The sequence below is a fragment of the Larimichthys crocea genome, chromosome VIII, assembly GCF_000972845.2.
Source record: "Larimichthys crocea isolate SSNF chromosome VIII, L_crocea_2.0, whole genome shotgun sequence".
Lineage (NCBI taxonomy): Eukaryota > Metazoa > Chordata > Actinopteri > Sciaenidae > Larimichthys > Larimichthys crocea.
Window position 1 is genome coordinate 7,059,921 of NC_040018.1, and position 19,425 is coordinate 7,079,345.

Below are 19,425 nucleotides of genomic sequence, written 5' to 3' on the forward strand. Positions count from 1 at the left end.
GGCTGACTTTCCCAGTTTTCTCTAAGTATTTGACATAAAGTCGCAATAAGGGCTGAAAATATTGGAGCAGCCGACGTGACCACGCGAAAACGAGAGACGGCTGGTGTGACCGCAGTTGTTTTTCTACGGAAGCAAGTCGTCCGTCTCCATCTTCAATTAACTCGCTTGGGCTCTTCACTTCTCTCCTCACTTGATACAGAAAGTACGCTGTGCACAGGGGATGGGTGGATCTGGGTGGATTTTACTCGATGGTCGCGATACAGTCATTTCATACATCTCACGTAGAACAAGCCGCGATATATCAAGTATATTCGATATATCGCTCACCCCTAGTCTGAACCCACAGGAGGTGGTGCCAAATCCAAGTTCATCCAAGTTTTAGTTTCTAAAATGATGAGCAGTCGGGACCTTACATAGCAGCTAATGCCATCAGGTTGAATGTGTGAATGGGTGAACCAGATATGTATTTAAAAGTGCTTTGAATCGGAAGACAGAAAGGGGTTGTACAAGTACCGTCCCAGTACTATGGAAGTACAGTGGCCCTCGAGGTGGGTGCCATTAAAATAAGACATGGGGGTACCACCCAGGTACAAACAAACTGCCTGACAGCATTATGTTGTGTTTGGGGAGTTGCCTTCCATCCCATGACTGTCAAAAATTTGTTTTGTTTTTTTAAATCATCATCTATTTTTTTCCCCATGCTGGGGACAGCGGGACACGCTCAAGTTAAAGAAATCTGAATACTCTTGTGACTCACATGGTCATAGAGGCACTGAGTAGGTTGCCGCTGGGTTGGGATTCCAGGAAAGCCCCCTACCCTTCTTTCTGGTGACCTTTCAGCCTCAAGTCAGGACTACACTCGCCACTGGGATCTGAAATACACAATACACACTGCATTCACTTTCTGTACATGACAGTGATTCACTGGAGTGTGAGCATCTGATACATATAAACACACAGCGGCGTTCCACCTGGCTTGACGGATGCTTATTGTATCGAGACCAGCACATCAGAGTGGGGGTTTTGGTGGCGATGATGCAGTGATTCTGGGGCATGTAGCGGGCTCGGTTCACCTCTCCTTCTGGTTGATTCTGATCTCGATCTCTATTTCCCACTCACTGAACCAAACCCACCAAACTCTGACAAGAGAATACATCACACTGTAAGACATCAGATTAGGACAGGGACACCAGACATGTGGAAGGTTAAAGCTTGCCTCTAACAGATCAGTTTGTTTTATTAGAGACGCACAATAATGCTGATACATTATTGCAGCTGATGATGTGTCCAGTTATGTTGAGCCTTGACTGCAGACTATGCCTGTCAGTCTGGTTCTGAATGTGGATCTGTGCCTCAATGCCTTCTCTCCCTCTGTTTCATTGTTGGAATGTAACACTTTTTCCACAATTGGCTGTTCTTGGGATCTGAGACAAAACCATTAGTCAGCCACAGATACTCAAAAGTCCTTGTGACTACTGACATTTTCAATTGTCCAGACACTACATCAGTGTTCATGTTTGATTTAATCATATCCAAAAATAAAATGCATTTGTAGGTGGGGCACCTTGGAGTGGTCTGAGTATCCACTCAGAATACACAAAGAAACCCAAAACAAAACTTGTGGATCAAAAAGGATGGGATGATCCAATGAGCAAATACCAGACCAGCTAAAAAGCTCAGAAAATATCTGATATATTTTATATATATTACACTCAGTTAGTTGTTCTGACCACCGGCTTTGTGTGTGGACTGTACCTTCAACTGTGCAGTGGTCACACTAACATACTGACACTACCTCTGGCAGGTGAGCCTTCAGCACACCTGCACCTCGTGCTTCCATCAACATACTGCTGGAAGACAGTAACCAGTTTCAGCATGAAGACTAAACGGACATGGACACAACTTGACTAATTATTAATTCTCCCTCTAGCGCATAAAGACTGCTGGCTAATGTGCCAAACACAGGTTCTAAACACTACAGACACAATACATATACTAATTTTCCCTCGTTTGTCACTCATTCCTGGTGCTTCTCACAGCACGCAGCACACAGCCCCGCCCACCCAGAAAAATCCCCTGCGCGCATGCGTACTTTCTGTATCAAGTGAGGAGAGAAGTGAAGAGCCCAAGCGAGTTAATTGAAGATGGAGACGGACGACTTGCTTCCGTAGAAAAACAACTGCGGTCACACCAGCCGTCTCTCGTTTTCGCGTGGTCACGTCGGCTGCTCCAATATTTTCAGCCCTTATTGCGACTTTATGTCAAATACTTAGAGAAAACTGGGAAAGTCAGCCGATTTTCAAAATAAGACGTGGGTGTTAAATGTATTAAAGGTTTATTTATAAAATATGAAGAATGGTTAAAATTTGATTTTTAAAAGTGTGTCTCATAAGCCAAGTATGATCCTGCACTGCTTCAATGCTCATATGTACATTATGAAATATATTAAAAATTCATTAAAAAAAATATGACAAGTGTTAAAATGCTATAAAAAGAGGTGTGTCTCATACAGCAAGTGTAAACCTACTGTTCTACATTGATTCTGAGCGATTACAATGCTATCAAGGTAATAATGACATTATTATTTATCAGAAATAAACAATACAAAATAACAACAAAAATATCGAGTAAATATCAATAAATATATTGTGTATCGCGATATAGCTTAAAAATATCGAGATATATATTGTGTATCGTGATATAGCTTAAAAATATCGAGATATATATTGTGTATCGCGATATAGCTTAAAAATATCGAGATATATATTGTGTATCGCGATATAGCTTAAAAATATCGAGATATATATATATTGTGTATCGCGATATAGCTTAAAAATATCGAGATATATATTGTGTATCGCGATATAGCTTAAAAATATCAAGATATTAGTTACAGGCCATATCGTGCAGCCCTAGTTCAGACACACAGTGGAAACAAAAGATTAACCAGAGATGAGGGGTGCACATTATGTTACCACAATCATCTGATTGGGTTGTGGGGGGTAACAGACAGAATGGAAACAGGTGTGCAGTTTCATCTCCTGATGACTGCCCTTCTTATAACTGATCATTGTAGCAACAGAATAATAAAAAAATAAAAAAAACGAATGTGCCTCTCCTTCCAATTTCTCTCTAGACGATCTGCCTATGGGATATTGGAGCTGGCCCAAAAGAAGGAAAGATTGTGGATGCCAAGACCATCTTTACTGGTCACACAGCAGTGGTGGAAGATGTTTCCTGGCATTTGCTCCATGAATCCCTGTTTGGCTCGGTGGCTGATGACCAGAAACTCATGATGTAAGTAACTGATTACAATAGGTAGCCTGTTGTCATTAAGTTTAATTTTTTATAACTAACCCCAAATTCTCCATCAGATGGGACACTCGGTCCAACAACACATCCAAAGCCAGCCATGCAGTGGATGCTCACACTGCTGAGGTCAACTGTCTGAGTTTTAACCCGTACAGCGAGTTCATCCTTGCTACTGGTTCTGCTGATAAGGTAGAGAAGACTCTGAACTCCAAAACTGAACACATAGAAATAAATGTTTAACACAAAGTTGTTGTTTTTCTCTCAGACTGTTGCATTGTGGGACCTGAGGAACCTCAAACTGAAGCTCCACTCCTTTGAGTCCCACAAAGATGAAATTTTCCAGGTAAGAGGCAGAGTGTTATTTGTCAGTCTAACACAGCTTCGCATGAATGTATAGTACAGACAGCTTGTTTGCTTTGGTTGTGTGTGTGGATAACCTATCAATGAAAACCTGAGTCAATGTGGAACACTGCATGAGTCATTGTCTAACTACCAAACCTCAGGAGACAAAAGACTACTCTCATTACAGTGACCTGCCACTGACTAACTGTCCAATTCATTAGGTTCAATGGTCTCCTCACAATGAGACAATCCTGGCCTCTAGTGGCACCGACCGACGTCTCAACGTCTGGGATCTCAGGTAAAAATTGTCTACCATTCCTTCCACAATGGATGGGTGTTTAGGTTTGGCTCAGAGCTTTGAGCAAAATATGTTGAAGTGATAATTGTAACGCAAACACAGCCTGAAGATTACCGTGATAGAAACCAAAGCAAAACGGGCACAGAGCCTTCTCTGTTGGCAATTCAGCTGAAAAAGAAGCAGCTCAGGCAGAGATATACTGGAAACAACTGATTAGAGGCTGAGAAAAACTTATCACAAATGCTTTAATAAAGGTTTGTGATACTTCTTTTTTTCTTTAAGCCACTTGGCAGCAACACAAATAAGTTAATCTTTTAAGTTAATCGTCTAGCAGTTATAGAGCGACACGATCGTTCTCTTGGAGTGATGTTTGTGTCACCTGATGAGTGGAAGGCGAATATTCTCTCTGCTAAATGCTCCTCTGTTTTGTCTGACTGCTGTTTGCTGTACAGAGGCTGTTTACAGCTTTCTGTCGCTGCTGCAGGGAACTACAGAGTGAACCACAGTAGAGCTGTTTCCAGACAGATAGACAATAAACTGAAACTAAGTGTAAAGCTCTGTGAATCAGCTGATCATCGCCACCAGAAACCAGGTTCATGCTGTCATTTGATGTGGTGAAATCACAATTCTTGCTGCTGGACTTTGTGTTAGATTTTAGACCATGGTACTGACATAATGTTGTCACACTGTAGAAGTACATTTGTGTTGTAAATATGCTCCACCACACATCTTTTTTTCTTTCTAGTAAAATCGGTGAGGAGCAGTCAGCAGAAGATGCTGAGGATGGCCCGCCGGAGCTGCTGGTAACTCAAGATGACTGTATTACTGTGTTCAGATGTCATCAGATTTATAGTTATGTCAGATGTTCTGAAAATCTGTCTAGTGTGATTATCTCAGATCCAGTTTGACGATTCTCAAGAATGCAGCACTGAAATATGTACAAATCTACTGTCATGCCCTCGCCGATATGTGACCTGCATAGAAACTAGAGTTGCACGATACCCACGGTGCCAAATCATAACCGTCGCTACTATACTAGAAATTTTAAACGACGGTCCTACCGTGGATTACTATACTACCGGTGCCAGTCTCCGCTACATAGCGGCCGCCTCTGCTCTCCTCCTGGCTTCTCACTGCATGCTACTCCTTTGTAAACAAACCAACATGGAACCGCAACCGAACTACACAGCTGCTGAATGATTGGCTGTTTGCCTGTTACTGGTGACGTCCAGGGATATGATAGGCTGTTTCCGCACGAGTACACCAAAGAAATACCGCTCCCTGTTCTGCAATGTTTTTGCCCTTGGTTCCTTTGTGTCACCCCCGACACCTCCGAACAGTTAAACAACCTGGACACAACCAACTTTACTTTCCCCTAATTTTCCACCTGACACACCTGCAGCCTTGAAAGATTTAGGGTGTTTTTCCCAATCTGAACCTTGAAAATAATTGTTCCCCCAACCGGCAAACATACGGTTGGGGAGCGGGCAAGTCTTTGGACACACATTTTTGCCTCCACCACTCCCATTTCCTAAACCGTGTTTGTACATATTTTGACCTTTGTAATTTTCATTAGCAGGTGACACCCAGGAACCTTCCCACCTCCTGTCCCCCCCCCACCTTTTTGTTTAACTACTTGATAGTTTCACCCAAGTTTTGTTTTGTCACCCTGTTATTCTTTTTCAGACTTTTTTCTGTACTTTTGTCTCCATTTATATTTTATCAATGAGTAACCTTCTTTAAATGTTTTTCGCACTGAATCTCTTCCCACCATTCCCTTTTTCTTATCAACTCCATGTTTTTTCCCCCTTCTTTGTTTTATTTTATATATTTCCTTACCTCAGTCCTTTTTAATTATTATTCCCCCGTTTAGTCTATGGAACGCATGCTTGATTTTTTGGTCCCTTATTTTTCCACTGTTTCTCAATTTTTTACGGTAAGAACGTAGTTTTTTCTTTAGTCCTTTGTTTTCTTTTGAGTGAGAACACTTTTTACAAATAAACGTTCTGGGACTGCCTCTGTGCCGAGTGTTATTTTTTGTATAGGGAAATATCAATTAACACAAAAACACAACCAAAACTAATTATTGGCCATGGGTAGAAACTGGGACACTTTTGCTTTGATTCTCCATGTACATGCTGCTAGCTGCTATCATTCACTTCTGCAGTCAAACCCATCCCAAAACCATCTCAAGGTGGGGTTTTTAGGTCCGGTAATTGTAGCGGCCACGGTTCATGTGAATGCACGCTCATCAGCATCACTGTCCTTCGGTGTCAACTGTCCTTACGAGTCTGGAGGGTATGTGTTGGTCTATATATACGGTATACTGTATTGAGTGCGTGCAAGGCACAACACTATATGTATATCCACCCCACCGCGCTTCATTATTCATTTTACGCCCATTTTTTTTGTCTCCTACTCCTCCCATACCGAAACAGGTATCAAAACTACCGGGCATCGGCCAGACTGGATTGCTAGACTTTTCTAAGACGTTTTCGGCAACGTTTTGCCAAAATCGACAAAACGACGGCCAAACTGAATGGTGTGTATTGCGAGAACTTTTCCAGAGCTAGAGTTGGTGATGTCCATCGCTCAGAGTGAAGCATGAGAGCACGGATCAGTGAAAAAATAAGAACGGATTTGACTACCGGGGCCTTCAAATGCCCAGCTTACAGACCGAGTTATTTGAAATCATAGAAACATGCACAATTTGTCGTCTCACTCACATTCGCAGACTCCAGGCTGTCCAGAACATAATAGTTTTTGGCGGGAACGTCAAGATGCGGCAGCACTCCTATCGCTCAGCCTCATATAATACCCGTTAAAAAGGAGGGGAATTTTCTGGAGGAAGGCAGAAGTCACTTTTACTACCTCTCTTCTCCTGATGGCACACTTCTTCTTCATTTATCGACACAAAACGAATATGAGACGATCAGGAAAGGCTCATCCTGCCCAGGTTAGCCTGTTCATGATTGGAAATTACGGTTTTGAGTCGAATGTCCCTTCCTGTTCGAGAGGAAGTCTCAGCCAGCATGTTCTCCAGCTCTGTGACATTCTAACAGGTCGTAACTTCTCTCCGCCCTATTAAAGTAAAAAGTTGGTCCTGGTGCTTAGCAACCTCAGCCTGCGTGAAGGAGAGAGGGGGAAGGGGCCAGCAGACAAGAAGCCGATCGGAACGCGCCATTTGTAGTAGATTCTTATGGCATTATTTGACCTGTTGTTTAAATGGCAGACAGAGCAAGGCAGAGCGTTAGCGCAGCTGTAAGACATGCTATTTTCACATATAGCGAACCAATTCTAAAAAATTAGTGCTAATTAACATTAGCCACTAGGAATTAAATACATGTTGATTTACTAAAATGCTCAGGACTAACATGTAAGGGTAAATGCGAGCCATCAACGTTGACATGCTAATGCTAACATGCTATGTTAACTATGGTAATGCGTAATTACATTAGCCCTATGATGAAACCATGCTAATGCGAACATTCTAATGCCTAAACATGTTTAATGCTAATTACATTAGACCACTAGGAATTAAAACACTGTTAATTTCCTAACAGTTCTATGCTGAACTGTTAATGGTACGAGGCTAATTCTAACATTTAATGTTAACCTCCTAGCTCATACTGTGTTAACATGCTATGCTAACAAATGCTAAATACTAACATATCGCAACGGGATAAATGCAGCTCATGCACACCGTTAAAATGCGAATATTAAACGCGAACTGTTTAAATGCGAGCGGCAGCATCACGCTAACGATCTATGCTAACGGCTATGATAAATGCTAGCCGCACGCACCGTTTTAACATCACAATCTAAATCTTACATGCTAATGAATAATGCTAGGCGCGCAAGCACCGTTACATGCGCTAATGCTAACATGCTATGATTAAAATGCTAGCGCGCCAACCGTAACAGCTATGGCAACATGATAAAAGTGGGAACTGGCTAGCTCATCATTTAACTGCTATTCTAATGCTAGCGACAATCATCGTTTGACATGCTAATGTAACAGCTAATGCTAACATGCTAATGCTAACATGTGTGCTTACATGCTAATTATAAACATGCTAAATGGTAAGCAATGCTAATTCCTACAGGCCGAATTCTGAAATGCTAAGTGCTAAATTTATGCTAACATCTATTCTGAAATAGCGAATAGATACATTACTTAATGCTAACATGCTCATGTTAATTGCTATAACGTAACGCTAGCTGCTCCCTGTGTCTCAAATAAACATGTTAAGATGAATGTTTGAGGGTGTCTTTATTTGATCAGACAACCCAGCAAACAGCCACGACGTCACTCTCAATAAATTTCCTTTCCTAGTACTGAATTTGTGCTGAGCAGTGTCAGTAATATGCATGGGGAGACGGGGCCCGATTCCGAGTTAACATCTGTTTACTGTATGGCGCAGCCCCTTCTGGCGCTTATGCGGAGTCCTGCGCGCAAGTGTTGACCTCTGTGATAGGCATGCCATGGAAACGCATGCGCGCAGCAGGTCTGGAGTAAATTCGCGGCTGAAAAGAAGGAAGCGAAACAACCGAGCTGGAGGAAGCCGCGGGAACAAACTGCAGAGTCTCTTCTGTCTGAGCTCGTGAAAACGCCGCAGAGTTGGAGACATGGCGGACAAGAGGGTAAGGTTCAACGCGGCGGTTTTGAACGGTGGCCAGGTGGTCAGGCGCGTGCCGCTTTGGTGCGCGCGCGCCCACCAGTTAAAGCCTGCCACGGGTGCTAGCATGAATGCTGTTCGTGAATCCACATCAGGCCCACTCTATCAACTTCAGAAAAGTTTTTGTTGTTGGTCGCCTCCACCACAAATAACCAAATTAAAAATCGTCCACCCCAAAATACGCCGTAGAGGATGGTTGAAGAGAAGGATCCAGATAAACCGTCTAGCTGGATGCTGAACTTCTGTTGTCAATGTTGTAGCAAAGGGAGTTAATAAAACCTGAGCAGAGCTAGGCGAATTGAACGAAGTTTGGTGAACCAGGGTTCACACGGTGCTTGAATTCCATTGAATAGCTTGAATTTCACATCAGTGTTTTCAGGTTGTGAAAATTGCTTGAATTCCCTTGAAAATGCTGAATTTCAAATTCAGTGTTTTCAAGGTTGTGGAAAATGTTAATTCCTGAAATGCTTTTCATTCATTTTCAGGTTGAATGCGTATTTGAAATTTTCCAGTTTCAAGTTTTGTGAATGTTGATGCAATTCAGGTTTTGCAAATGCTTTGACTTATTGCAATGCTGAATTTCAAGTTCAGTGTTTTCAAGGTGTTGGAAAATGCTTTATCCCATTGAAATGCGCTTGGAAGTTCATGTCAGTGTTTTGTCAAGGGTTGTGAAATGCGGTTTGATTCTGATGAAATGCCTTGTGACATTTCAATCAGTTGGGTGCAAGTTGTGAAAAATGCGTGCAAGTTCCTTGAAAATGCTTGATTTCAATTGTTTTATTGAAGCAGAATCCGAATGCTTGTTTCTCAGTTAAGTTGGAATGCTGTGAATTTTCAATTCAGTGTTTCAGTTAGAACTTAATTCATCAGTGTTTTCGGTGGAAAATGCTTGAATTCCTTGAAAATGGAGGCTTGAAATTATTCAAGTGATCGTGTTTTCAAGGTGTGAAAATGCTTGCATTCCTTGAAAAATGCTTGCATTTTCAATTTCAATGTGTTTTCACGTTGTAAAATGCTTGAATTCCGTCGAAAATGCTGGATTTCAAATTACGATCGTTTGTCAGTTTTGACAAATGCGTGAATTGCTGAAAATGCTTGAAATTCAATTCTAGTGTTTTCAAGGTGGAAAATGCTTGAATCATTCATGTGGTTTGGAGTGGAAAGTGCTTGAAATTTTCTGTGATTGTCCTATCTCTCCAGGTGTGTCGCAGTTTTTTTTTGGCTTTCACTGGGTGATCAGACAACTAATTCTGAAAAAGCATAGTTGTAACAGTCTTTAGGGTTGTGTTTTGATGCTGGATCAATCTATTGTCCTTCTGTAAATATGAATCAGTGTTTGTTAGATAACACGGAAATTGGGGGAGCATTCCCTGCGTTGGGGGGAGGAGTGTAATTAATTCAATGTGGATTGTGGTTGCATGCGCAAATGCTTTCTTCGATGTTTTCGTAAAGTTAATTTGGAATGCTTTAACTGTCAGTCTTCAACCAGTTCCATTTATTCAACACTGTGCTTGACACTTAAAATAGACAGATGATGTGATCTTCATCATGGAGACCCACTCGCCATACATATAAATAAACAAACCTGCCACATGCTGGCCGAACGATGTAGGCGAGTTTTAAGCACTTAAAGCCAGTAATCTGAGTGTCATCTGTACTGTGATTTTTCTTCCCTGGGGGCTGGTACAAAGCAAAGCAACGGTTGTTACATCAAGCGCAGCACTGACATGTATCTTGGTTTAATGGCACAGGGCGGTAATTGGGTGGATTGGGCTGGTGTGGTGATGGTTCCTTGCTGTGACGGTTTTCCACACACTTAAAGAAAATTACTCGTCTGCTGATAGACCATCTTTAGCCCCCATTCAGCGTTTGTCACTGTGTTATGTGCGCTAATGGTAGTTACACATACACAAACACCGCGTCACAATGCTGAAATCAAGCCATTCAAATGTTAAAAATCAAAAACAGTCAATCTACACCCGATATGAATAATGCTAATTAGACCCATTATTATTATGCCATACCGTGGCACCCGCTGCGCTTTTCCCTTACCATCATGGCAACACACTAGTAGCTATCCTATTAAAGGTGCTGGAAAAATGGAAAACTGGTGCTTGGATGAAAGTGCTTGAATTGTTGATGAAAAGTTGTGGAACACCTGTAACGCACGTAGGCTCTGTTGTCTGCATCTTTGGTATGGCAAGCGCTGTCCATTAGTCCAGCAGTACACACATGCTTGTACTTACTACATAAACGTGGTGGTGACTTAATTTATTTAGCACAGTCATACCCGCCATAAATATCGGTAACGTCTGCGCCGTGTTGTTCTCTAGAAGTGTAATATGAGTGCAGTGTGAAGGGAGGGTCATAATGAGAGTACAAGATGCGGGGAAAAAACCACCTTCCTCTAACGACCGTGTGATGACTCATGCCCTGGATGTGCGCCCAGCCTCAACTGTCCAGTGCTATCCAGATGTAACCAGGTATTAATACAATGTTTCTCATTTACTGTTTGGCGAAGCAAGTCAGTTCATTTCCCCACAGTTGGGCGTCAACAAAGTGTCCACCAGGTTTTTGTTCCATGTCTCTGCGCTCCGTAGAAATGAACTGCAACCGCTGGGTCCACAACCGGCAGTCCACTCAGAATCATAACCAGCTTTATTGGCCGGTATGGTACACAGTACAAGGAAATTCAAGTCTTTCCATTTGTCAAAATTGGTCAATGGACATCCCTTAATAGATACATGTGAACATCGTGATATTTTGTAATGTTTAGTTGTTACATTAATTTGTTTTTTTGCTTATTACTGTCAGCAGTCTTTGACAGTTAAGAAAATTAGAGCACATGGCCTGCTCGGGTGTTACATGGAAGGTCAGATATCTTGCGTACCTGAGTGGGCGTAAAATCACGTACCCTTGTGTGAGACCTGCAGGCCAGAAGGAAAGTACGTAACACAGCACCGTTCAAGGCTGGTTTATAGGGACCCATACGGCGGATGAGACAGAACCCGAACCTTTTGATTGGCCAGCGTCATGGTACCAAACGATGATGACCGCAAGTATTTGGAACGCCTCCACATATGACACGAGAAGGAGTGAGTTTACACTACAAGTGCTTAGTTCACAACCGAAAATTTTCTTGTACACGGGAACTCTAAAAGAGTAGTTTCTTAAGGATAGAGTGTACGAGTGGAAATGTAGTATATTATTGGTGTCTGTATGTTTAGAAGGCCATGTCGTTTGTGGCACAGGTTATGCGCCAGCAGTCGTTTTAATGCTCAGATATGTTAGGAATGGAATAAGAAAAGTAGTCAAGTTGTGTCTCAATGTTCCGTATGTGGGGGGGGGGAGGGGAGGGAGGGGGGGGGGGGGGGGGGGGGGGGGGGGGGGGGAGGGAGGGAGGGGGGGGGGGAAGGAGGGGTCGTCAGGCGGAAGGAGAAAAGGACTATGTTAGTTCTTGGGTCTGATCGCGCAGCAGGTATAAGTTTATGGTGAATAGTACCGGATGGGCCGCTGTGGGTGGGGCAGTGGGGCTGAAGGTCTCGAAAACTGCCAAGGGATGTGTCAGGAGGTATGTGGAGTAAAGACCGCGGCACAGGATATTTTTTTAAGATAGCAAGGGATACACGGGAAACACAAGAGCCGTGGATGGTCAGAAGAAAAACGGTACCTGATTGTCAATGTATTAAAAAGCAGAGGGGGGAGGGGGAAATATAGGCCGATATTTTCGGAGCATTTTTATCTGTCCTGGTGAGTGGTGCTGTAGGGTATGTGGGGGGGTCGTCCTCGATCCGTATTTGTGGATCCACAAGTTTTGATGTTGGGGGTTTACTTTGTGTAATTCGCTGATTGGATACTCAGACTGCACTCCAAGGTCCCGCAACCTACAGGGGGGATATGCTTTATTTGTATTAGGATGCTGAATTAAAATCAACATAACAGGCGTGATGTGATGTCTGGACAATTGAAAATGTCAAGGTAACGTCACAAGGATTTTGAGGTATCTTGTGGCTGACATCAATGGGTTTGTCTCAGATGCCGAAGAAGCAGCCCAATTGATGGCAAAAGAGTTGTTGACATTCCAAGAATGAAACAGGGGCAAGTGTAGGAAGAGCAATGGTGAGGCACAAGATCCACATTCAAACCCAAGCTGACGGCAATGGAGTCCTGCAGTCAAGGGCTCAGAGCAAATGGGAACACAATCATCAGCTGCAAAAATGTATGCAGCATGTATTGTGCGTACTCAATGGAAAAACTGTATCTTTAGAGGGCAGCTTAGCTTCCACAATAGAATCTAGTGTGTCCCTGTCCTAATCTGAATGGCATTACAGTGGGTGAGGTGATAATATCTCTTAGTCAGATTTTATAGTTGGGTTTTGTGGTTCAGTGAGTGGGAAAAGAGATCGAGATCAGAATCAACCTGGGAAGGAGAGGTAAGACCGAGCCCGCTACATCCCCAAAATCACTGCATCATCGCCACAAACCCCCACCTCTGATGTGCTGGTCTTCGACACAATAGCATCCGTCTAAGCCAGGTCGGAACGCCGCTGTGTTTATATGTATCAGGATGCTCACACTCCGATGAATCACTGTCCATGTAAACAGTGAATGCAGTGTGTATTTGTGTATTTCAGATCCCAGTGGCGATGTGTCCTGACTTGAGGCTGAAAGGGCACCAGAAAGAAGGGTAAGGGCTTTCCGGATCCAACCAACCTCAGCGGCAACCTACTCAGTGCCTCTGATGACCATGTGAGTCACTAAGAGTGATGTCAGGAGTTCTTTAACTGAGCGTGTCCCGCTGTCCCCAGCATGGGGAAAAAAATAGATATATTAAAAAACAAAACAATTTTTGACAGTATGGGATGGAAGGCAGACATCACCAAAACACAACATAAGTGCTGTCCAGGCAGTTTTGTGTACCTGGGTGGTACACACATGTCTTTATTTGGTGCATGGCACCCACCTCTGGGACACTGTAAACTATCCATAGTACTGGGACTGGTACTTGTACAACATTTCTAGTCTTTCCGATTCAAAGCACTTTTAAATTCATATCTTGTTCACCATTCACACATTCATACCTGATGGCATTAAGCTTGCTATGTAAGGTCCCGACTGCTCATCGTTTTTAGACTAAAACTTGGAGGAACTTGATTTGGCACCACATCCTGTGGGTTCATACTAGGGGTGGGCGATATATCGATATACTCGATATATCGCGCTTGTTCTACTGAGATGTATGAAATGACTATATCGCGACCATCGGTAGAATCCACCAAAAAATCCCTGTAGCACAGCCGTAACTTTTGTAATCAAGTGAGGAAGAAGTGAAGAGCACAAGGAGTTAATTGAAGATGGAGACGGACGACTTCTTCCGTAGAAAACAACTGCGGTCACGCCAGCCGTCTGTCGTTTTCGCGTGGTCACATCGGCTGCTCCAATATTTTCAAGTGCGCCCTTATTGCCGACTTTATGTCAATACTTTGAGAAAACTGAGAAGTCAGCCGATTTGCACATTAAGACGTGGGTGTTAAATGTATTAAAGGTTTATTTATAAAAATGAAGAATGGTTAATTATTTGATTAAAAAAAATGTGGTCTCATAAGCCAGATGATCCGTGCACGCTTCATGCTCTATGTACATTATGAAATATTAAAAATTCATTAAAAACAACTGACAAGTGTTAAAATGCTATAATAAAGAGGTTGCCTCATAAGCAAGTGTAATCTACTGTTCCGCCGATTACAATGCTATCAAAGGTATATGACATTATTATTATCAGAATAAACAATACAAATACAACAACAAAAAATCGAGATATATATTGTGTAATCGCGATATAGCTTAAAATACGAGAATATATATTGTGTTGTCGCGATATAGCTAAATATCGAGAAGATATATTGTGAATCGCGATATAGCTTAAAATATCGAGATATATTGTGTATCGCGATATAGCTTAAAAATATCGAGATATATTTGTTGAATCGCGATATAGCGAAAAAATATAGAGATATATTGGATGATCGCGATATAGTTAGAAAATATCGAAGATCTTGGTTACAGCTATCGTGCAGCCCTATTCAACACACGTGGAAACAAAGATTACAAGATGAGGGGGTGCACATTAGGTTACCACACATCATCTGATTGGGTTTGTGGGGGGTAACGGACAGAATGGAACACTGGTGTGCAGTTTCATCTTCTATATCTTCTACTCTTATCATGTGGTAGCACAGATAATATAAAAAAAAAAACGAATGGTCTCCCTTCCAATTTCTCTAGACGATCTGCCTAGGGATATTGGAGCTGCCCAAGAAGGAAAGATTGTGGATGCCAAGACCATCTTTACTGGTCCCACAGCAGTGGTGGAAGATGTTTCCTGGCATTTGCTCCATGATCCCTGTTTGGCTCGGTGGCTGATGACCAGAAACTCATGATTAAGTAACTGATTACAATAGGTAGTCTGTTGTCATTAAGTTTAATTTTTTTATAACTACCCCAAATTCTCCATCAGATGGGACACTCGGTCCAACACACATCCAAAGCCAGCCATGCAGTGGATGCTCACACTGCAGAGGTCAACTGTCTGAGTTTTAACCCGAACAGCGAGTTCTCCTTGCACTGGTTTCTGCTGATAAGGTAGAGAAGACTGGAAAGACACTCTGAACTCCAAAACTGAACACATAGAAATAAATGTTTAACACAAAGTTGTTTTGTTTTCTCTCAGACTGTTGCATGTGGGACCTGAGGAACCTCAAACTGAAGCTCCACTCCTTTGAGTCCCACAAAGATGAAATTTTTCCAGGTAAGAGGCAGAGTGTTATTTGTCAGTCTAACACAGCTTCGCATGAATGTATAGTACAGACCTTGTTTTGCTTTGGTTGTGTGTGGAAACCTATCAATGAAAACCTGAGTCAATGTGGAACACTGCATGAGTCTTGTCCTAACCCAACCTCAGGAACAAAAGACTACTCTCATTACAGTGACCTGCCACTGACTAAACTGTCCAATTCATTAGGTTCAATGTTCTCCTCACATGAGACACCTGGCCTCTAGTGGCACCGACCGACGTCTCAACGTCTGGGATCTCAGGTAAAAATTGTCTACCATTCCTTCGACAATGGATGGGTGTTTAAGTTTGGCTCAGAGCTTTGAGAAATATGATTGAAGTGATAATTGTAACGCAAACACGGCCTGAAGATTACGTGATAGAAACCAAAGAAAAACGGGCACAGAGCCTTCTCTGTTGGCATTCAGCTGAAAAAGAAGCAGCTCAGGCAGATGATAACTGGAAACAACTGATTAGAGGCTGAGAAAAACTTATCACAAATGCTTTAATAAAGGTTTGTGATACTTCAAATCTGCAATCAGTCATTTTTTTTTTCTTATAAGCCACTTGGCAGCAACAACAAATAAGTTATTTAAGTTGACTTGTAGCTATGTCCATTTACCGTCTAGCAGTTAGAGTACCACATCGTGTCTCTTGGAGTGAGGTTTGTGTCCCTGATGAGTGGAAGGCCAGATATCTCTCTGCTAAATGCTCCTCTGTTTTGTCTGACTGCTGTTTTGCTGTAACAAGGCTGTTTACAGCTTTCTGTCGCTGCTGCAGGGAACTACAAGAGTGAACCAAGTAGAGCTGTTTCCAGACAGATAGACAATAAACTGAAACTAAGTGTAAAGCTCTGTGAATCAGCTGATCATCGCCACCAGAAACCAGGTTCAGCTGTCCATTTTGATGTGGTGAAATCACAATTCTTGCTGCTGGACTTTGTGTTTAGATTTTAGACCATGTTACTGACATAATGTTGTCACACGTAGAAGTACATTTTGTTGTAAATATGCTCCACCACACATCTTTTTTTCTTTCTAGTAAATCGGTGAGGAGCAGTCAGCAGAAGATGCTGAGGATGGCCCGCCGGAGCTGCTGTAACTCAAGATGACTGTATACTGTGTTCAGATGTCATCAGATTCATAGTTATGTCAGAGTTCTGAAAATCTGTCCTGAGTGGTGATATCCAGATCCGTTTGACGATTCTCAAGAATGCAGCATGAAATATGTACTAATTACTTCATGCCCTCGCCGATATACCTGCATAGAAACTAGAGTGCCAAATACCCACGGTAAACACGGTACCCGCGCGGCCAATCTTAACCGTCGCTACTATACTAAAAATTTTTACACGACGGTACTACCATGGATCTATCTACCAGGTGCCAGTCTCCGCTACATAGCGGCCGCCTCTGCTCTCCTCCCGGCTTCTCACTGCATGCTACTCCTTTGTAAACAACAACATGAGGACGCAACCGAACTCACAGCTGCTGAATGATTGGCTGTTGCCTTTCTTACTGGTGACGTCCAGGGATATGATAGGCTGTTTCCGCACGCTGGTCCGCCCGTCTGTTAGCTGATTGGCTGTTCGTTGTTTCTGCCGGCAAGAACGAACTCCACGAAGAAGCTCCGCTTCGATAGAAACCGCCTTCAAAACAAACAACAAGCTAAAGTTTTGTCTCGCCCAGACACGAGACAACACATCACCGTGGCAGAAGCACCGGGCCCGAGCAGCGAGTCTGCCGTGGCGTCTTCGTCAGTGGCAACACTAATTTTGCTTAAAAACAAACACGTCGTTGTTTCAAACTAAACTTGTACAAATACATGCTAGTTTATATAAAATAATAGTAATTAAAAAAGAAAGCCGCAATATCGCGATAATACCCGAACCGCGATACTTTTGTCTGGTATAGTTCGTGGTTACTCATTTTAGTATCGTGACAACTCTAATAGAAACAGAAGTGAAAGCATCAGAAGATGTACAATCCATTCACTGATCTTGATTGGTAGGCTTGAACAGTTTCTAAGTCTGTTCATGCTGTGTGTTCTTAAATTCCTGTAATAATTTCCATCTTTTTTTCTCATCATTTGTTATTCATGGTGGCCACACAGCCAAGATCGCTCTGATTCTCCTGGAACCCCAATGAACCCTGGTCATCGTGCTCGGTGTCCGAGGACACATCATGGCAAGTCTGGCAGATGGTGAATACAGTGAACACTCATCACACCACACACACACACACACAGCACATCTTTCAGGCTTCTTGTCACGTCACATGTGAAATGATCTGCAGTTCCCACGAAGGAGGCATTTGGAACAGGCCGAATAGATAATACTTCTAATCATCTTTACTTTTACCCAACTCATTAAAAGAGGCTGGACAAACATGAGTTCATGTTCTCATCACCACTGTGCGAGCTCGGTGCGTTTCATTTCTGCATTCACTGGCAACAAATTCACACTTCTGGTGTTTTTCACATTAAAGACCTACTTATGAAAGGAAACCATAATGATTGGGGGAAACATTCATGCTACCCACATCATTCAGGGAAACGGCCATCGTGGTGGAAGAACAGGCCAGAAACAAACAATGTTCTGTCCTCTATGTAGCTATATTTTAATGTCGAGCTATATGGATGGTTGCTCTTCGTCAACCCTGTTTTAATAGAGAAGTAAAAACTGTTTATATGAGGGGGAAGAATCATTTGTGAAGGCAGCAACAAAGTGGAGTCTGTCCATTAACACTGATGGGCACGTTGATCCAATTTCAGGCAGAGACATCAGTGTTAATGGACAAGACTCATCGCCGCACAGAGGTCTTCCCCATCATATAAAACAGTTTGAGCTACTCGATTAGAAACGTGGTTGACAAAACGGCACAATCCACTTAGCTCGAATAAATACTCACCTCAGTAGGACAGAATCCTTGTTTCTAGTCTGGCCGTGTCTTCACACGAGCCGTTTCCCCTGAATGATGTTGGGTAGCCTGAATGTTCCCCCACACACTTTTGTCCTTTCATAGTGGTCTTTAATGTGAAGAACCAACCAGAAGTGTAATTTTGTTGCCCGGAAATGCAGAAGAATGAATATCGAGACAACCGTGTGAGGAAACATGAAATCACTGTGTGTCCAGCCTCCTTAATTGGTGGGTAAAAGTACAGCGTGATTAGAAGAATTATCTTATCGGAATGTTCAAATGCCTCCTTCGTGGAATCAATCATTTCACATTGACGGTGACAAGAAGCCTGAAAAATGCTGATGTGGTGTGTGGTCGTGGTGATGTGTGTTACCTTATCCCCAGCTGCCAGACCTTGCAGAGTTGTCCTAGGACCCCGACGATGACCCAGGGTTCATTGGGGGTCCAGGAGAAGTCAGGATCTTGGCTGTGTGGCCACCATGAATATACTGATTGAGAAACGATGGAAAATTATGACAGGAAATTTAGAAACACCCAGCAGGAGACAGGGCTTTAGAAACTGTTTCAAAGCTACACAATCAAAGATCAGTGAATGAGATTGTAACATCGTCTTGATGCAATTTCACGTCTGTTTCTATAGAGTTGGTCACGATACTAAAAATATACCACAGCTACTATCCCAGACAAGGCAGCGCGGTTCCGGGTAATTATCAGCGATTTGCGGCCTTTTTTTAATTATTAATTATTATTTTTATAAACTGGCATGTATTTGTACAAGTTTAGTTTTGGAAACAACGCGTGTTGTTTTTATTAAGCAAATTAGTGTTGCACTGACTAAGACCCCACGAGCAGGACTCGCTGCTTCGGAGCCCCGTGCTTCTGCCCGGTGGAAGTGTGTTGTCTCGTGTCTGGGCGAGAAGACTTTAGCGTTTGTTTGTATTTGAAGCGAGTTCTTATCGAGCGGAGCTGTTCTTCGGGAGTTCGTTTCCTGCCGGGCAAGAAACAACAGACACCATCAGCTAACAGACGGGCCGACCCCAGCGT

The 19,425-nt window shown here is 42.7% G+C and overlaps 1 protein-coding gene across 1 annotated transcript in view; it reads left to right on the plus strand.

Annotated features, from left to right (window-relative positions):
* LOC104932139 (histone-binding protein RBBP7) overlaps positions 1-19,425 on the plus strand; it is a 28,467-nt gene that overhangs the window by 6,075 nt on the left and 2,967 nt on the right. The window contains exons 6-10 of the mRNA XM_027281140.1: positions 3,137-3,297; positions 3,375-3,501; positions 3,578-3,655; positions 3,876-3,952; positions 4,698-4,755. Of these exons, the coding sequence (XP_027136941.1) occupies positions 3,137-3,297; positions 3,375-3,501; positions 3,578-3,655; positions 3,876-3,952; positions 4,698-4,755 (501 nt within the window). The remainder of the gene's footprint in view (positions 1-3,136; positions 3,298-3,374; positions 3,502-3,577; positions 3,656-3,875; positions 3,953-4,697; positions 4,756-19,425) is intronic.